The 18,732-nt window shown below is 37.4% G+C and overlaps 1 protein-coding gene across 4 annotated transcripts in view; it reads left to right on the forward strand.

The window, feature by feature from the left end:
• IPO5 (importin 5) overlaps positions 1 to 18,732 on the forward strand; it is a 56,461-nt gene that overhangs the window by 32,955 nt on the left and 4,774 nt on the right. For all 4 annotated transcript variants that reach the window (XM_025440973.3, XM_025440977.3, XM_035704361.2 and 1 more), the window contains 13 exons: positions 1,261 to 1,348; positions 3,223 to 3,329; positions 7,066 to 7,190; positions 7,282 to 7,371; positions 7,493 to 7,666; positions 9,946 to 10,164; positions 11,171 to 11,254; positions 12,613 to 12,745; positions 12,833 to 12,954; positions 15,504 to 15,600; positions 16,778 to 16,950; positions 17,923 to 18,034; positions 18,121 to 18,176. In XM_025440973.3, the coding sequence (XP_025296758.1) occupies positions 1,261 to 1,348; positions 3,223 to 3,329; positions 7,066 to 7,190; positions 7,282 to 7,371; positions 7,493 to 7,666; positions 9,946 to 10,164; positions 11,171 to 11,254; positions 12,613 to 12,745; positions 12,833 to 12,954; positions 15,504 to 15,600; positions 16,778 to 16,950; positions 17,923 to 18,034; positions 18,121 to 18,176 (1,580 nt within the window). The remainder of the gene's footprint in view (positions 1 to 1,260; positions 1,349 to 3,222; positions 3,330 to 7,065; positions 7,191 to 7,281; positions 7,372 to 7,492; positions 7,667 to 9,945; positions 10,165 to 11,170; positions 11,255 to 12,612; positions 12,746 to 12,832; positions 12,955 to 15,503; positions 15,601 to 16,777; positions 16,951 to 17,922; positions 18,035 to 18,120; positions 18,177 to 18,732) is intronic.

Raw genomic sequence — 18,732 nt, forward strand, 5'->3', positions numbered from 1 at the left:
AAAGTTTAAGAGTAGAAAGAAGTTTTTTAAGACTGAATTACAAACCATAGGTACAAACATTGCTGAATTGGCAAATACTAAAACAATTTTTTGACCAGATACACTACAAGTGAAATTAAAAGACAAGCTGCAGGCTGGGCAAAAGCAGCTACAGTGCACACGGTCAGCAAGTTCAGGTCTGTAGGAAACAGACAAGGGCTAGGAACTGGAAATCCACAATGAAGGAGCTAATGAGCCTGCTCAGCGTCAGTAAACACCAGTGCAGTTGGGGAGTCTGGTGTCAGGTGTGGAGCAGAGAAGACTCAGAAAGCTTCAGGGCACTTCACACATGGTTGTGAAATGAGACAGGTCTCCTTTCAAACCTGGAGCAGTGCACATTTAATGCAGCCACTATGCAGAGCAGTTAGTCTTTCTTAGTAATATTGAAGATACCTGTAACAATTCCATGCCCTGAACTCACACTTGTCAAGGGTATATGGATAAGAATCTCATCAAAGCAAATTTTGTAATAGGGAGAAAATTAGAAACAACCAAAATGTCCATCAGTAGAATAGTGTGTTTATGTAATAGAATATTCTGAAGTAATTAAGTTGAAATCCATGTGTGTTGAAAAGGAAGCAAATTGCCTACGGATATATACATAGTATGGTACCATTTATTGTGTGAAAATTTAAATCTTGAGATAGTGCTATATTTGTTTACAGAAAAATCTGTAGTTCAAGTATAAAAACACTTTGGGAGTGAGAAGCATCGATTTTATGTTGTGCTCACCTCTGGTGAATAAAGAATATAGTAGGATCTGGGAAGTTTGTCTTTTCTTTAATGTTAACTCTTAAGCAGAACAAGATCTAAAGCAAATGCAACAAATATTTGTTAAAAATTTGTTGAAATTGGGCAGCCCAAGTGGCTCAGCAGTTTAGCACCGCCTTCAGCCCAGGGCCTGATCCTGGAGACCCGGGATCAAGGCCCACATCAAGGCTCCCTGCATGGAGCCTGCTTCTCCCTCTGCCTGTGTCTCTGCCTCTCTCTCTCTGTGTGTCTCTCATTAATAAATAAATAAAATCTTTAAAATAAATTTGTTAAAACTTAACAAACCAGATGTTGGAGGCACAGGCAGACTTTTCTGTCTCACTCTTAGAGGCAAGGTAAATCTTACTTTGTTTTTTACTTCTTAAAATTCTTGTTAATAAATGGTGATATTGATTAAAAAAAAAAAAAAAAGCCATAGTCTTCAGAGATGAAATGATGATTTGCTTTAAGTTCCTCAGATGTTAGCAATGATGGTTGACCTTGAAGAGGATGAGGACTGGGCGAATGCAGATGAGCTGGAAGATGATGACTTTGACAGGTAATCATGCACCCAGAAACTGCATTAGAGGCTCCCTTGGTGAAATGGAGCGAACTTGGGTGGCAGCTGGAGTATAAGGGTTCCTGGAGCCCGTCTCTTCCCACCATATTCTGTAATTCAAAGTTAAACTTCTAAGTTTAGAACATGGGATACTCGGCTTTCTGTGTCAGATTTTATAAATATTTTATTTTTCATAAAATAGGTATTTTTTCCACCCCATTTTACTCTAAATTTTCAAGATTTTTTTAGTGTAAGAGTATCTTAAAGTATGTATAAAAAAGCTTTATTGTGAAAAATGCCTTTACGTACATAGACCTCATGTAGAATATTTGGTTCCGCACAGTTCCCTGCAAAATGCCCTGTTTTCCCAATTTCACACAAGTTAACCTTAGGCTAGAGAGGACAGTGGTGGTGAGATTTATACTGTAGCGTTCAGTGACACTGGAGCTACTGTTTAACTTGTTTAGACTTAGGCTTTCATGGATAAAGATTCCTATGGAAAATCCACTGGAATCGAATTCACTGTCTAGTAGTGATGGCCTCTTACATATGTATGAGACGTGCACTTCAGAACTCTATTAATGGATCTTTCAGTGGTCCTAAAGGTATATTCTCAGGTAGCGTTAGAAGTGGAGGACAGGTGGGTTGAGTGATTTGCTCAGGTTTTATATAGCCTATCTATAGACTGAGACTTCATGCTGTTCTTTTACTCTTTGCAGTTAATCAAACTACCTCCCTTTCTTAAAGAGAACTGAAAGTATTTCTCTGAAAGACTGGTAGTTGAAATAAGCTATTAAAACAGGCATTAGGTAAAATTAAAGACATTTGACTTAAAGAAAATACAGTGTGTTTTTCAACTTAGTCCCATTATTAAAAATGACTACTCTGGCTTGAATGCTATTTTGAAGTACATGAAAATAATCCTTCACTGGAAATAACCTCATAGGGCTAAAGGGAAGACCAGGCTCAGACTGAGTTTCCTTTGCCTGGTTCAGTTACTGTAATGTACTGCTCCCTATTCAAGGCACTTAATTTATATGGCTTATGAAGCTATTTTTCCTGGGCTAGATGAACAGGATTTTCTTATCTGGGAGTAAATAGGTTTTATTTTATTTTATTATTTTATTTACTTTATATTTATTTTATTTATTTATTTATTTATTTATTTATTTATTTATGTAAATAGGTTTTAAATTATTTCAAAAGTAAGTTTAAATATATTCTCTAAAGAAAATTTGTAGCTTCATCTTTATAGTCTCCTCAACCCAGCAGTTTGAGATGATGCACATGACAAACTCATTACTAATCTTGCAGTTCAGAGACAGTGCAGAGGCCCTTCTGGCCAATTTTCTTCTGTTTTCCATGAAAACTCTGGTATTAAGTTTCACTGGTGCATTATTTGTGGCAACACAGTTTACATCCCTTTAAAGTACATAAACTCACAGCAAGGAAGTCATCCTCCAGAGTCTCAGCATGGCTTTCAGTTTTCTATGTTCTGTCCGTTGAGTTGAAGGATGTACAGGAAATGAGATAACAAGGCTCTCCTAAACATTGTACTCCTACCTCTGAGTCTTGAAAGCATTAAAGCTCAAGCGTTACCCAGTGAGGGGTGTGTGTGGGGAGAGAAATAGCAAAGTCTTGAAAATTAAGATGGAGACACAGCAGGACTTTTTACACTTTGGCAAATGAATCATGGAAATGTTATGTGCCCTCCCCTTTTTCTTTAACTCTGGATATTTAACCTATAAGTTCATAGGTTTAGAAGACTGCTTGAATTGGTAGTTTAATGTGATAACGTGTTTTAGATCTGTGTGTGTACAGTGCACTATTGTGTCTGTTGAACATAATGAATATGTTCTTTGGTCTCTGTGCAGCAATGCAGTGGCTGGTGAGAGTGCCCTGGACCGAATGGCGTGTGGACTCGGTGGGAAACTGGTGCTGCCGATGATCAAGGAACACATTATGCAGATGCTCCAAAATCGTAAGCTGGATATCCCAAAAGAGAGTAGTGTAGCGTGCTTTTCTAAATCTTCAGTTCTGACAGATGCTTAGACTTAATCTTTCTTTGCCTTTTTATATCCTGTGTTTAGTCCAATTTTTATATTATACTGATAAAATCCTATTTAGTCCTCTTTGGAACCATTCAGTCTTACGCTAAAGAATGTTTTTCCTCACTATTGCAGATATTCAGTTCTGTCTCTAGAATTGTCTTCAATCCATAGGGAAAAAAAATTTCAAGGAAAAGCTATAGATTTTCTCCCTACCCAGAAATAACTAGCTTTTAATTTAAATAAGACATCATTATTTCATGTCTATAAAATATTAGCATATTCAATTCCTATAATCTTCCTTTATCCACTACTTTTTGTTTTCAAAAATGTATAATCAGAAGAGAAGCCACTTCCATATTTCTCTTACTGTTTTCATAGCAAATATTTGGTCATTTGTATCTGTACCTTTAATTTATTTATATCAATATCAAAAATTATTAAATGTGTGTTATATTTTTATCTTTTTTTTTTTTTAAGATTTTTAAGTAACCTGCACTCACTGTGGAGCTCAAACTCATAACCCCAAGATCAAGAGTCGCATGCTCCACCAGCTGAGCCAGCCAGCCACCCCTTATTTTTGTCTTTTTATTTATAGAATTAAGGTGCTTGGCTTTTTTAAAAAATTCAAATACAGAAATGTATAAACTGAGAGTCCATTAGATTTAGAGGTGGCCAGTTAATACGTTTCTGAGACTTTTCTCTGACCTTCTTTTTGTATATGCAGTTTAAAAAAAAAAAGTGAACATAGCTTACGGACACACCATACTTACCTTAAGCTTTGCCCCAGGGTTAATCATATCACCACATAACAGCTCCCCCCTCATTTTTTTTTTTTTAACAACCACATAGCCTTCTATAATACCCCATTAGTTGTTAATAGTTTTTGTTGATTACAAATAATGCTAATGCATACACTCTTCTACAGAAATCCTGTATGGATCCTTGTATGGATATTTATGTCTATAGGGTACATTCTGTACAAGAGACACACTTGAGGGGCAAACCATTGGTTCTGCATTTTAAAGTAATAAAATGGAGTAATAATAGAATACCAGCTTCAAATGAAAGTGAACCATTGAGAACTGAAGCCCTTATGCAATTTACCTAATTCTTACCCCATGTAAGATTCTTTTGAAAAGGCATGGCCCAAAACCATTATCCCTTTTTAATGACGTGATTGTATATCTGGGTCTTGAATAATTGTCTTACCCCTTTTTTGCCTCCTAAATTTCTTGAGGGTTTTTTTTTTTTTTCCTCAGAGGGATGGAGACAGCATTAAAGATTGCTTAAGTTATCAGAGCTGCTAGAAAGTATCTAGCTTTTCCATTTTTAAAATGAAGAAAGTAGCCCAGAAACATTAAAAGATTGCACAAGGTCACCCAGCTGTCACTATTTCACCATCAGTTCACAGTATTCTTCAAATCAGTTGTGAATGTGGTTGTGACATGTAGTAGAAATTTGGCTTTTAAATTTCTGCTGCAGTTTATTAGGTGGATGCTGAAGGCTTTGCATATATGGCAATGAACTCTAAGATATGTTACTGTTAACATTATGGCAGGTCTACTGCACCTTAATTTCCTCATCTGTGAAAGAGGAGAAAATGCAGAGATGTATTTAATGTGTGCACAAAGTGCTTCAGCAACAGCAAACAATATATAGCTCCTAGTAACATGTGCCCCACTTTCTTCCTTTTTTTAAAGATAGTTTTATGGGTTTTCCTTTAAGTAATAAAGAGCAAAATTTAAAGGAGAAACACTATTTCCAGATCCCCATACCATACCATCACATTCTGCTGAACTTATTTTCAGGAGCTCTGTCTACCGGAGATGTATAGGCATATCTTTTTTTATTCTCTGAACCAAATATGGACACTTTTCTCTATCAGTAAATATTTATTGTATCTCTTTTTTAGATTAGTAAATTCAGTGTGCAAAGATGAGCATCTTATTTACTGGTTTCTTAGGATGATTATTACTCGGTTGAAAAATTCTGGCTTAATGGTCTATTGAGTAATTGAAACACATTAAAAATATTTAAAATGGGGATCCCTGGGTGGCACAGCGGTTTGGCGCCTGCCTTTGGCCCGGGGCGCGATCCTGGAGACCCAGGATCGAGTCCCACGTCGGGCTCCCTGCGTGGAGCCTGTTTCTCCCTCTGCCTGTGTCTCTGCCTCTCTCTCTAGCTGTGTCTCTATGAATAAATAAAATTTAAAAAAATATTTAAAATGTTAAAAAAATATTTAAAAATATAAAAATATTTAAAATGTGACCTTGTGCACATTTTAATATTTAAAAATATCAAAAATGTTGTAAATAATAATAAGGGTGTAATTCTTAACAAAATTAGGAATTTTTCAGAAATTCCTTTTTTTTTTTTTTTTTTTTTAAGAAATTCTTTCTAGTAGAATTAGTTACCGGCAGAGTTCATCTTTACGTGGGTTTTAGGCTCCCCAAAGTAAATAGTTAAATTGTAAAAGTTCTCAAACTTTCTGTTCTCGAGACCCCTATATACTCTTAAAAATTACTGAAGATCCCAGAGTGCTTTTGTTTATGTAGGTTGTGTCAACGTGTATACCTTTAGAAATGGAAACAAACACTTAAAATACTCACTTAAAGGTAACAATAATAAACCTGTTACACTTTAAGAAATAACATTTTTCATGAAAAATGACTTGTAAAACAAAAATGTTAGAAGAATGCATTTTTAAAAATATCTTCTAAGTATCTTAGCTGAATTTTTTTTCTGCTTTACTTATCTCGTGGGATTTTATATGTGTTGTAATCCTTCGAGTATTCCACTGGATCCCCATAATGAGAGTGAAAAAATATTATCAGGAGAATAGTTTTGATTCAGAGAACCCCAGGGTAGTTGGGCCCCACTTTGAAAACCATTGCTTTACTCAGATACTAACTTTCTATATTGATGTATCTTTTGCTTTACGCAACAAGTTATGTGAAACACCTTAAAGGGAACAGTTAAATGTTTAGAAATGAAAGTCAGGGAAATTATATATTAAAATGATAGGAAGGTTCAGTAAAATAAATACTGCTTAGCTAATATTCTATTAATCTAAAGTAAAGTTTGTCTATGTTCATTTACCATATTGCTAAATAAAAATTCTTTAAAAGCAGTATCTTTCCTCCATGGCTTTTTTCCTTTTTCCAGAAATGTGACGGGGGCTCCTGGCCGACTCAGTCGGTAGAGCATGCGACTCTTGATCTTGGGGTCATGAATTCAAGCTCCATGTTGAGTGTGAAAATTGCTTAAACAGATAAAATGATAAACTTGAAAGAAAAAAGAAATGGGACCATGGATGAAAATCAGTGAATCTATTCAATGAATAGGAATGTGTGACACAAAATCCAGATATTTGTTGTTTATGGTAAATCTTACGGGGAAAACCTTATTTCCAGTAGTTGGTATAAATACTAATAATTTGCTTCCATACTGCCTTTTAACTACCTCTGGAATAGAAATGCTTGTGTGATGTAACCGTCACTCCAGTGAAATACTCCTAGTCAGGCACTCTTTTCTGTCCATTTTTCTCATTAATGTATAAAAATATGTTGATAGTCTTTTCCAAATAAAGAGAACTTCATTTTATACTTCTTACTACCAGAGTGACATGCTAATCGCTCTTCTTTCATGTGTAATTGTTTTTTGTAGCTGACTGGAAATACAGGCATGCAGGATTAATGGCCTTATCTGCCATTGGTGAAGGATGCCACCAGCAAATGGAAGGAATTTTAAATGAGATAGTAAATTTTGTTTTGCTTTTTCTTCAGGATCCTGTAAGTACCAGTAAATATCTGACTAATAATTATTACCGTAGTTTCACATGGGAACCCATTGCCTTTACTCATACAAAGTAACCTATTCCAGCATCCAAGAGTAAGGTATGCAGCCTGTAATGCTGTGGGACAGATGGCTACAGATTTTGCACCTGGTTTCCAAAAGAAATTTCATGAGAAGGTAAGTAACAAGGCCTCAAACACTCAAGTCAGACTTTTAAGAAGAGGGCGTGTAGTATGTTATATGTATGCTTTGAAATGTGGCATTTCAGAATGTGTGCTCATCTGCTTTCATCTTCCAGGTGATTGCAGCCCTGCTACAGACCATGGAAGATCAAGGCAACCAACGAGTGCAGGCCCATGCCGCAGCCGCTCTTATTAACTTCACCGAGGACTGTCCCAAGTCACTGCTTATTCCGTATTTAGACAATTTGGTGAAACATCTGCATTCCATCATGGTTCTTAAACTTCAAGAGGTAAGTTACTAGGTTTTGAGCTCCTACTTAGAAATTAACATAGGTTAATTTAATGGGTAAGACCTAGAGAAAGAAACTTTTCAGCATGGCCATAAAGAATAGAAAGTTAGGATAGGCTATTTGAAGTAGAATAATTCGGTCTTGAACAGAGATAGGCCAATATTGGAATTGGGAAAGAAGATAGAGCCTAAAGGTTAGGTAAAAACAGTATTTGAATTGCCTTGAAAACAAGGCAGTTATTTTGAATTCTGATTTATGTAAATTTGGAAGAACCATTTTGTTCTTAACTGCTGCAAGAAATCATGATAATGTGATTGTAGGAAATTAGCGTGATGGCATTGTGAGGCATAAACAAAAAGGGAGAAGATTTAAGTCAAGACTGTCAGAAGATTATTTCTCAGAGAGCTTGAGTAGAAATTGGGGAAGATGATTCTGAAAGTCATTTCTCAAGAAGCAGTTAACAGTTTCTGCTAGTTTGAATTTAAAAAGATGAAGAAGTAGTAAAAAAATAATGTTGACCATTCTTTTCACCTGGATGGCAGAAGTAGATAAGAAAAAAATCCTTTTTGCTTTAAATATGTTAGATTTCAGACAAGGCCTGGCTATCCAGATAGTTAAAGCTTAAATAAGAGGTGCAACCTAGAAACAATTGGCTTATTAATGTTTAGTACAGCTATGTATGAGAAAGAGGATGCAGGCAAGAAAGGTAAGGGTTTAGATTCAGTTTGCTGTCAAATCCAATGAAAATAAATTGCTGTAAAAATGAAATGAATAAAAAGGACAAACAAAAGCCTTTTAAAATGATTATATTCAATGGACATAAAGTTAACTGTCAAGTTGTTTATAAGTAAAGTCAGTCTGTAACATCATATACTTGATTTTTCTTTTTTCAGATTTATTTATTTCAGGGGGGAGGGTAGAAGGAGAGGGAGAGTCTCAAGCAGACTGCCCACTGAGTGCAGAGCCCAGCTTAGGACTTGATCCCAGGACCTTGAGACCCATGACCTGAGCCAAAACCCAAGAGTCGGATGCTCAACCAACTGAGCCACCCAGTTGCCCCTAGAATATCAATTCTTGTACATTAATTCATTGTGAACCAGTGATAGTTCATAAGCCACACTTTACCTAATTGTGTCCTAAAGGAACAAGATACAGTGTCTCAGAAGGCAAAGGAAGGGGTTTGAAATGGGATGGGTGCTCAATTTCAGATGACAGCAGACCAAGAACATGATGAAGGAACACGAGTTAGTCTTAAGACAGAAAGAAGTAGACCCAAGATGAAGGCATATGAGTTGGTTGGTTATTCAGGAATATATGGATCAAATGTGACTTTACAAGTAGGTTTGGGTAGAGGGCTGAAGTGTAAAGAGAGTTTCTGTTGCATCCTCTTCTGCCAGATAGGCAACATGTCAGATTTTTAAAGACTAAAAGAAGGAATTGCTAAGATCAGCTGGGGAAGAGGATAAAGTGTATGGGCAAGAGTTGTACAAAGAGAAGGTAGTTAAGGAAGAACAGCATTCCTCTGAGATGAGAGGTAGGTCAAGACCTGAAATGTGGAGCAGATGCAGAAGGGAGTAGGTTACTCTCTTATGGAGGTGGTGGAAGTGGTAGTACAAGATGAAGAGCTCTGTAGAGAGTGGCTATAGTTGATGAGGGGGATGAAAGAAATCTGGAATACCCACTGGGTTAGATATTCATATGAATCCAAGGGGATATTGACAGGTGACAACATGAGCCCAGTGGCAAGTACACGGTTACTGGCCAGGTCAGAGAACTAGGTCTCTGGTGCAGGGGAAAGGTGAGCTCATCGGTCTCACCAGATAGTAAAACAGTGTGCAGGAGAGCTCTGGCACCAGTGGTGGTGTTAGTGGTACCTTCTAGGGAGAGTCAGGGAAGGTAAAGGAATGGACCGTAAAGGGAGTTCTCTCCACATATGGTAGGACAGCACTAAGTGGGAGTAAGCGAGGAAAAAGGACTAAGAAAGGCACAAAGCTGGGGATACAGAAATTGGAAGAGGAATCTAATTTGTGCTCAAGCACTAGTTGCTCTGAGACAAGGCCAACATGAGGAGGGAGCACTTTGTTAACAGAGAAGCAAGGAGATCCTCTCTCAGTAGTTCCACAGGGACTCTTCAGTCTGCTCCAGAACCTGTGGTCTCCACTCAGGCTGCTGAAGGGTGGTCTCAGCTTGCTGTTTCAGAGAAGTGTTTGAGAACTATCAGGGGACATGTCTTCCAGCCTCTTCATTTCCATGATTTGTTTTGTGTGTCTTCCTTCTAGTTGATTCAGAAAGGCACCAAGTTAGTGTTGGAACAAGTTGTGACCTCTATCGCGTCAGTTGCAGATACTGCAGAGGAAAAATTTGTCCCCTACTATGACTTATTTATGCCATCACTAAAGCACATTGTCGAGAATGCAGTTCAAAAGGAACTCAGACTTCTCAGAGGAAAAACTATTGAGTGCATCAGCCTCATTGGTCTGGCCGTTGGGAAGGAAAAAGTAAGTAATTTATTCCAAGGTTGAATTTACTATATGTAATTTGGCTGTGGAGGCATTGAAGGTACTAGAGAGCCTTTAATTCTGATAAATGATTTTCTGGATACTTGTTTTTATCCATCATCTTACTCTTCTGTCACTCCTACTTTGTATGGAAATTCATTTTATCAGTGTTAATATTAAGTTTTTTCTTAATTCAGTTATGCTCTTGAAACCACCCCCCCTTTCCTACCACATTTACAGTCTTTCTCCTGGGAGGTATGTGGAGTTCAAGATCATATGTTTAGTTTCACCCATTTAAACATGTACTTGGAAACGTTCCACTTGATTTCTTGTTAATCCAAAAAACATCAGGTGTCCCGAGATAGAAATTCTATATGCATATAACACTTCAGAAAAATAATTAGCAAGGACTGTTCACCAGCATATTTTCCTTCCAGCCAGCACCTCAGAGTTGTCAAAGCCAATCAAAGGAAGTTTCTTTGTCATTGACCCCCACCCCGGGTTCTAACTCTCAGAACTGTCAACATTAGAACCTCTCTGATTGGTCTCCTCCAAAACCATCAGTATTAACTTATAAATAGTTTTCTGTGGGATACTGAGAAGCTAACCAGTAAAACATTTTTGTGTTCCATACTCTATGTATCTGGCTTTCAAACTGTCTTTGAAACACACTGTCTACACAAGGGAGATTGCTAGAACTATACAGAGTTAAATGAAAATGATATAGTTCTAGAGAGCAGTCTAAAATTTTCTTTCTGGAATTCGATTATCTTTTTACTGCTGGAAATAACAAACCATAGAACAAAACTTTATGTCATTAGAAATACCTTTACACTGCAGTTAACCCTGACCTTCATTGAAGAATCTATTTTTCTAGAAAGAGCACTAAGTCTGTGTAATATATAGATGAACATCTTTGAGTGTAACCCTTGTCTGAGGAGTTATGACCCATGTGGATAATGTAATGGTAACACTGGTGTTAATTTTCTCAAATATTTTTGTCTAGTTCATGCAAGATGCATCAGATGTGATGCAGCTCTTATTGAAGACCCAGACAGACTTCAGTGATATGGAAGATGATGATCCTCAGGTAAAGCAGCTTGGACACATTCGCCTTGATCCATTGAGGAGTTGTGGCTAATGCAAGGTTAATGAACTCGACAAAGAAATTAATAGGCTTCTTGAGATAACCCCTGGTTTCAGAGACATTCTTCACTGGTTTTCCTTCACTTCTCATACCACCTTTTTGTCAGCCTGCTGTAGCTGCCCCCTCTAAGATTCTCAATTTTTTTTGGTGCTCTTACGGTTCTGTCCTAGGCCCTCTTAGCTGCTGAGCAGTGTCATTTACATTGTGGCTTCAGTCTTCCTCTGTATGCTGTGACCTCCAGGTCGTTCTCTGAATTCAAGATTTATTTATCCAACAACTTATGAGACATCTTTGTTTGGATGTCTCCCAACCTTCTCAGTGCCACATGACTTCCCTCCCCTGTTGAAAAAGAAGTACAGAAACCTAACAATCTTAGAACATGCTCTGCTTTTCTTTCTGCCGTGAACAAACATTTGTTTCACTTAGACCCCCTCCCCCACTCAGCCTGACTAACCTCTGCTCATATTTCACATCCTGTGTGAGACTTGATACTATGTCCTTATGACCCTGGGGTGTAAATTGTGTGTCATAATCCTAATAGTATTTACGATGCCTAAAGTGTAACAGGCATTCCATAAATAGCTGCTGAATTACGTTTTGACTTTATACGGCCATGCTGTAATTGTTTCCCATAAACTTAAAGTTGGTTTTGTTCTGTTTCGTTTTAGAGTAGGAGTGGGTAGTATGTGTATGAATGAATATGAGGTAGTTATATTGGAAAGTAAAAAATCCGTTTCTCAGTTATCGAGATGATAAATTAGAACTAGATTCTCTATAGGTAATTTGCAGGTGATTAAGACTGTGTAAACATAGTAGTAGAAGAGGTGTCTTAAACATAACCCAACCACTTTGAAAAATTAAAATAGCTGGAAGAAAGGGATGTTTTGTTTCTTGGGTGTTAATGTTTAATACATAGAATGCTAGGCAGTAAGGATACAGATAAAATAGGTTCCTACCTTCAAAAGGTAATGCCTAGGAGTTGGTATGATTAAGTGGGTTTTATTTATGTGGTCCAGGTATTAGAGAATAACCGTATATTGCTTTTTGAAAGTAAGAGAAAATAAAACACGGTCCTGGTCTTTCTCTTTTGCCTCGCCTGCTGTCTGTATCCCAGGGTAAAGGTTCACAATGATTCTGTTGTTTCTGAATGTTTTTAAGTATATGACCTTAGAAAATGTACTTCTGTCTAAAAGAGATATGAATGTAAAATGAAACATTATTTCTATAAAATAGGGAAATGGCTTTCTCTGTGATATCTTTTTACCCATTGTTTTAAAGTCAATTTTAATTTCTTCCCCCAGATCTCTTACATGATATCAGCATGGGCCAGAATGTGCAAAATTCTTGGAAAAGAATTTCAGCAGTACCTTCCAGTGGTTATGGGGCCTTTAATGAAGACTGCTTCGATTAAGCCTGAAGTAGCCCTTTTAGATAGTAGGTGTCTTCATGAAGACATAGCAGTCATAAAATTCATCTCTGTGACTATTTTTAACATAAATTTGTTTTCTTCTCTGTTAATAGCCCAAGACATGGAGAATATGAGTGACGATGATGGTTGGGAATTTGTGAACCTTGGAGATCAGCAGAGTTTTGGTATTAAGACTGCAGGATTGGAAGAAAAGTCTACTGCTTGTCAGATGCTGGTGAGTGTGTACAGTGTTTACCAAATTTCAGTTGACAACTTCCCATAACACATACATAAATATTTCTCAAGGCATTTTTTCTGTAGATGCTAAAGAAGTTATTTTAATGAGCAAGAATATATTCTTTAAAAAGTAAAAGGTAGAAACCTTTTGACCCAACATTTCTACTTCTGGATAAAGAAATCATATAGGTGGGGCACTTGGGTGCTCACTCAGTCACTTAAGCAGCCAACTTTTGATTTCAGCTTCGGTCATGAACTCTCAGGGCCCTGGGATCAAGCCTGCTATGCTCAATAGGGAGTCTGCTTGAGGATTCTCTCCCTCTCCTCCTTCCCTTGCTTACTCTCTTTCTCTTATCCAAATAAATAAACCGTAAAAAAATCATATACATAAATTTCTATTTCTAATTCTATTCTGTTTCTAACAACAACAAAAAAAAGAAGCAGCTTAAATGCCTGCTCTTAGGAAGATAATAATACGATACCCTAGACTATTACACGGCTGATACAAAGCTACATGAGGGCAAGGACTTTTGTCTGTTTTGTGTTTAATGTATAGTAGATACGATGACAAAGGATTACTTTTTGAGTGAATGATCAGAAATTTGCTCATGATACTGAAAATAAAACTGGTATGGTTTCACTTATATAAAAATATAAACATGGTAGGGACATCAAAATGTTTGCAATGATTATCTCTTTATAGTATTTAGGGTCTTGTGTGTAAGTTCTCTTTGAGTTTTTTTCCCCCCTATAGACAGGGACAATATATTTTTTAAAAGAATTAAGTTATGGTTTCAGATTACAAATTTAGCAGTTAAATAAGTCTAAATAAAAATTAATTGCTTACAGTTTATCTTGTATTAATAAAGCACCGTTGTGTTTTCTAAGTCATTTACACTTGTATTTCTTGAACTTTTGCTTATCATCAGTACTTACTATATTCTATAAATATTTATACCTACAATAATTTATAAACATTTTGAGTTTTTCTGGTATCTTTCTCAAGTAGAGAGCAATTATGTCACATCTCAGAACTATCAAATCTTTTAATGTAGTGGGAAAAAGTAAAGAAACAATGGTTTTTATTTTTTTATTTTATTTTTTTTGAAACAATGGTTTTTAAAACAGCACTGTCAGGGGCGCCTGGGTGTCTCAGTCACTTGGGCATTTGACTCTTGGTTTCAGCTCGGGTGGTGGTGTGGGGGTCATGAGATCAAGCTGTATCAAGCTCTGTGCTGGGCATGGAGCCAGCCTGTGATTCTCTCTTTCCCTCTCCTGCCCTCTCCCCCAACCTCCATTCTCATGTGCTCTCTCTCTCAAAATAAATAAACAGTTCTGTTTTTCTGTTTCACTGCTGAAATGATTTTTTTTTTCTTTAAGATTTACTTATTGGGACACCTGGGTGGCTCAGTGGTTGAGCGTCTACCTTCGGCTAGGGGTCTGATCCCAGGGTCCTGGGCTCGAGTCCTGCATCAGGCTTCTCATGGGGAGCCTGCTTCTCCTTCTGCTTATGTTTCTGCCTCTCTGTATGTCTCTCATGAGTAAAAAAGTATAATCTTAAAAAAAAAAAAAGATTTACTAATTTATTTAAAAGAGAGAGTGAGGGGTAGGGCAGAGGGAGAGAAGGAGACTACTTAAGCAGACCTCCCACTCAGCATGGAGCCTGAAGTAGGGCTTGATCCTGAGATCATGACTTAAACTGAAACCCAGGAGCTAGATGCTCAACTGACTGGGCTGCCCAGACACCCCTGAAAATTTTTTTTTTTTAAGATTTTATTTATTTATTCATGAGAGACACCGAGAGAGAGGCAGAGACACAGGCAAAGGGAAAAGCAGGCTCCCTGCAAGGAGCCCCATGCAGGACTTGATCCCAGATCCTGGGATCACGCCCTGAGCCAAAGGCAGACACACTCAACCACTGAGGCACCCAGGCATCCCGATTTTTTTTTCCTTTTTTAAATAAAAATAACAGCCTGTTTGCAGACAGAACAGATAGGCTACAGTTACATTTTTAGTTTTTGGTTTGGTTTGGTTCTTTGAGAGTGAGAAGACAAGCTGGAAGGGAGGAGCAGAAGGGAGAGGGAGGGAGAATCTTCAGCAGGTTCCACGCTCAGTGTGGAGCCAAACACAGGGCTCAATCTCAGGACCCTGTGATCATAATGTAAATAAATCAAGAGTTGGACACAACCAGTTGAGCCACCTGGGCACCCCTATATCTGTTTTTTGAGGTTTTTTTAAAGATTTTATTAGAGAGCTAGAGAGCTTGTTACAGGCATTGACAGGAGGGGCAGAGGGAGAAGCATACTCCCCACTGAGCAGGGAGCCCGACATGGGGCTTGATCCTAGGATCCCAAGATCATGACCTGAGCTAAAAGTAGCTGCTTAACCAACTGAGCCACCCAGGCACCCCTCTGCATGCAGCTTTAAATGTATTTCTAGTCAGGGTACAGCATCCTGTGGTCCTTAGGATTCTATTTGTTAAATACTAATACCTAAAAACTAACATGGATCTTGATTTGATTTCTCTTTCCAATATTTTGTTTTCAGGTTTGCTATGCTAAAGAGTTGAAGGAAGGCTTTGTGGAATACACTGAACAGGTTGTCAAACTGATGGTCCCTCTACTGAAATTTTATTTCCATGATGATATCCTACAACTTTGAACACAAAACAATTAGTTAAATTATAGCTTATTCAAGTATTAGACTTTGTGTTAACCGAAGCCTGTGTCACCTTTATTCTTTGCACTAACTATAAGATTATAAACTTCAGTTTTTCATGTGCTTTAGTTTCATGGTTTTTTTGCTTTTGCCAAAAACATGAAGAAGAAAACTTTACCTGTCTTAGTTAACAGCTTTTTCTGTGAACGTCTAAAAGATTTTAAGAATTGATATTTTATTAGCAAATGTTTACATTTTTATATAATTGCTACATTTCTCAAATATCTTTTGATGATGTTAAGCAACTAAGACCATTCTAAATACATTAGAGACCCACTGATAACTTTCTGTGGCATAGCTCTACATTTCAAACATGGATACTACCTTTGGGGAGAAACATTTCTTGATAAATCTGCATGTTAAATATTCTCTTCTCAACATGATAATAGTAGTTAATACATTTAGAAACATTTTTATGCCTTTACATACACAGTTTCATACATAGATTTAAAGAAGAAATAAAGGACAGCTCAACAGTGTTTGAGCCCAGACCTAAACCCAGATCTGCCTGAGTGCAGAGCCCCTGTGTTGTAGTTTTTCATGCAGTATCCCATAGTGGCATCCTTTACAGAAGACCACTTTTGCCCAACAGAAATATACCATGATGCCAGAGGACAAAGAAGTCTTTTTTAGAGGAAATCTCCCGACCTGATTTTATAAATGATATTAGATAGGGAAGGGCATCTTGATCTTCATTGCAAACTGAAAAGGCTCTGACAGGAGGAGGTCCTCATTCATTTTCCCAGGAAAATCATAGCTTTGGTTCCATTTATTAGAAACATATTGCCTAAAGTTTTGGGATAGGAACATCTTGAGACCTGCTCTTAAGGATCCCAGATCCTTTCACCTTTCGGTCTTGCTGCTGTGTTGTAGGTGACAGAAAAGATAAGAGATAAGTCTTAATGGGTAGGGAGATGTCTGTTTTTATACACACGCTCTATTTAACATAAGCTCCTGTATTGCAATCTCAGATAAACAAGTTATCTGGCGCTCAGTGAGCACTTTAACATTTACATAAGCAAAGTGATAAGAACGATCTTTTGAGGATAGTGATTACACTAAGCGGATCTAAGAATAGTGATCACGTTTCCTTAACAATAAACGTGTTCGAGTGGCAGCAGCAGAATCCATGCCTCTTCTCTTGGAATGTGCAAGAGTTCGTGGCCCTGAGTATCTCACACAGATGTGGCATTTTATGTGTGATGCTCTAATCAAGGCCATTGGCACCGAACCAGATTCAGATGTCCTCTCGGAAATAATGCACTCCTTTGCAAAGGTAAATATTCTTCTCTTAAAAATATGTATAAGGTTGTGTGTTCATTTATTAGTCTTGCTAAATAAATAAAATTGAATCTTTTTGTGCTATAACAAATGATTCTTAATTACCAGAAATGTTTAATTCTTTTTTAGTTTAATGTTTTGGTGTTGTCCTTTTTGTGTTTGTTTTTTTCAGAGTAGCTGCTCTTACAGTCCATTCTTGGTTAGTTTCCACCATCATTTACCTGATAATCCAGCTCCAGAATCTTGGCTCATTTCCAGCACATACATAGTTTCTGTCCTATTCTGTTTTGAGTCCTTCTGCTCTTTGCATTACCTTTGTGCTGAGATAACCTCCCTTGGATTGTTCCAGAAGTCTCTCTCCTTTCTCTCCCTTCCAGTTCATTCTCCTTTGCTTGAGCATGAACTTGCTCATAATTTGTCACTCCACTTCCCATATTCTTGGTTAGCTCCATGGCCTACCTGCTCCACAGTTCGTTTTAAAGTTTCATCACCAGTGTTTGTCCCCTTTTACACTCCTGCAGTTAAGTTTTCTTCTATTTTTCCAAAGAATGCATGCTGCTGGGCCTTAGTGCCACACACACACACACACACACACACACACACACCCCAGCTCATGCTGCTTGGCCTTTCTCCAGCTATGTTTGTGTAGAGTATGCGTGTGGTGATTAAGCTCCTTAGGAGCTGGATGCTCTGCTCTATCTTTGAGACCTCAGCACCTAATTGTAATGCCCAGCATTTAAGATACGCTCAGGACATGTTTCAAATAATGCTGTTTAAATTCTTTTTGAAGTACTGTCATTGTAACACAACACACCAAGTATTAACTACTCATTTAGTCATTAGTCTTCCAGGGTACCGAGTTATGTTAATTTTTCTCATGCTTCCATGTGATTCTTAATGGAATTTAACTTTTGACTCTTAAAACTTAAATCCCATGGCCTGCTTGCTTTCCTTCATTTCACTGTAGTGCATTGAAGTCATGGGAGATGGATGCCTTAATAATGAACATTTTGAAGAATTAGGAGGAATATTGAAAGCTAAACTCGAAGAACATTTTAAAAATCAAGAATTGCGGCAAGGTAAGTTTTCCACACTTTTATTTCTGAATGTAATCCTTGACCATTTTGGCAATATTTAAAAAGACATTTATTTGGGTGTGTTTTAGTTAAAAGACAAGATGAAGACTATGATGAGCAGGTGGAAGAGTCACTACAAGATGAGGTAAATTATTCCCTTCAGAACCTAATTTATATGATCACGTGCATCTGGAAGATTTTTAAATGCTTAAGTTTCTAGAAAGTTCGTTATCTGACTTGTCATTCTGATGGTAATTATCAGTACTTTCCAGCAGAAGAATCTAACATATATTGCATATACTAATTGAGAGAAATAAGTAATTGAAGTTAGCTTATTTGTGTTTTGGATGTTATGGGAGAGTTTTTGTTGGAGTACCTCACACATAACAGCACTTATAAGTTCACCTAGTATTTTACATACTCCTCTCAGTAACTTTTTATTTGGTGGTGCCTTCAGCATTTTAAAGATAAGTGAACTCAAACTCAGGTGTTAAATGACCAACTGGAGCCACACACAGTTGACAATCTAGGACTTAAGGCCAGATCATTTTGTAACATCAGCTGTCTTTCTACCGTACCACAGAATAATGCAGGTTTTCTTACAAATGCTACACCTAGAGTGGTCGATGTAAGTCATCTTCACCTTGTTACTCCATTTTCTCCTCATTCACCTGTGTATTTAGGGCCCAGAGTGTGGCATG

Source organism: Canis lupus, chromosome 22 (genome assembly GCF_003254725.2).
Source record: "Canis lupus dingo isolate Sandy chromosome 22, ASM325472v2, whole genome shotgun sequence".
NCBI classification, from domain to species: Eukaryota; Metazoa; Chordata; class Mammalia; order Carnivora; family Canidae; genus Canis; species Canis lupus.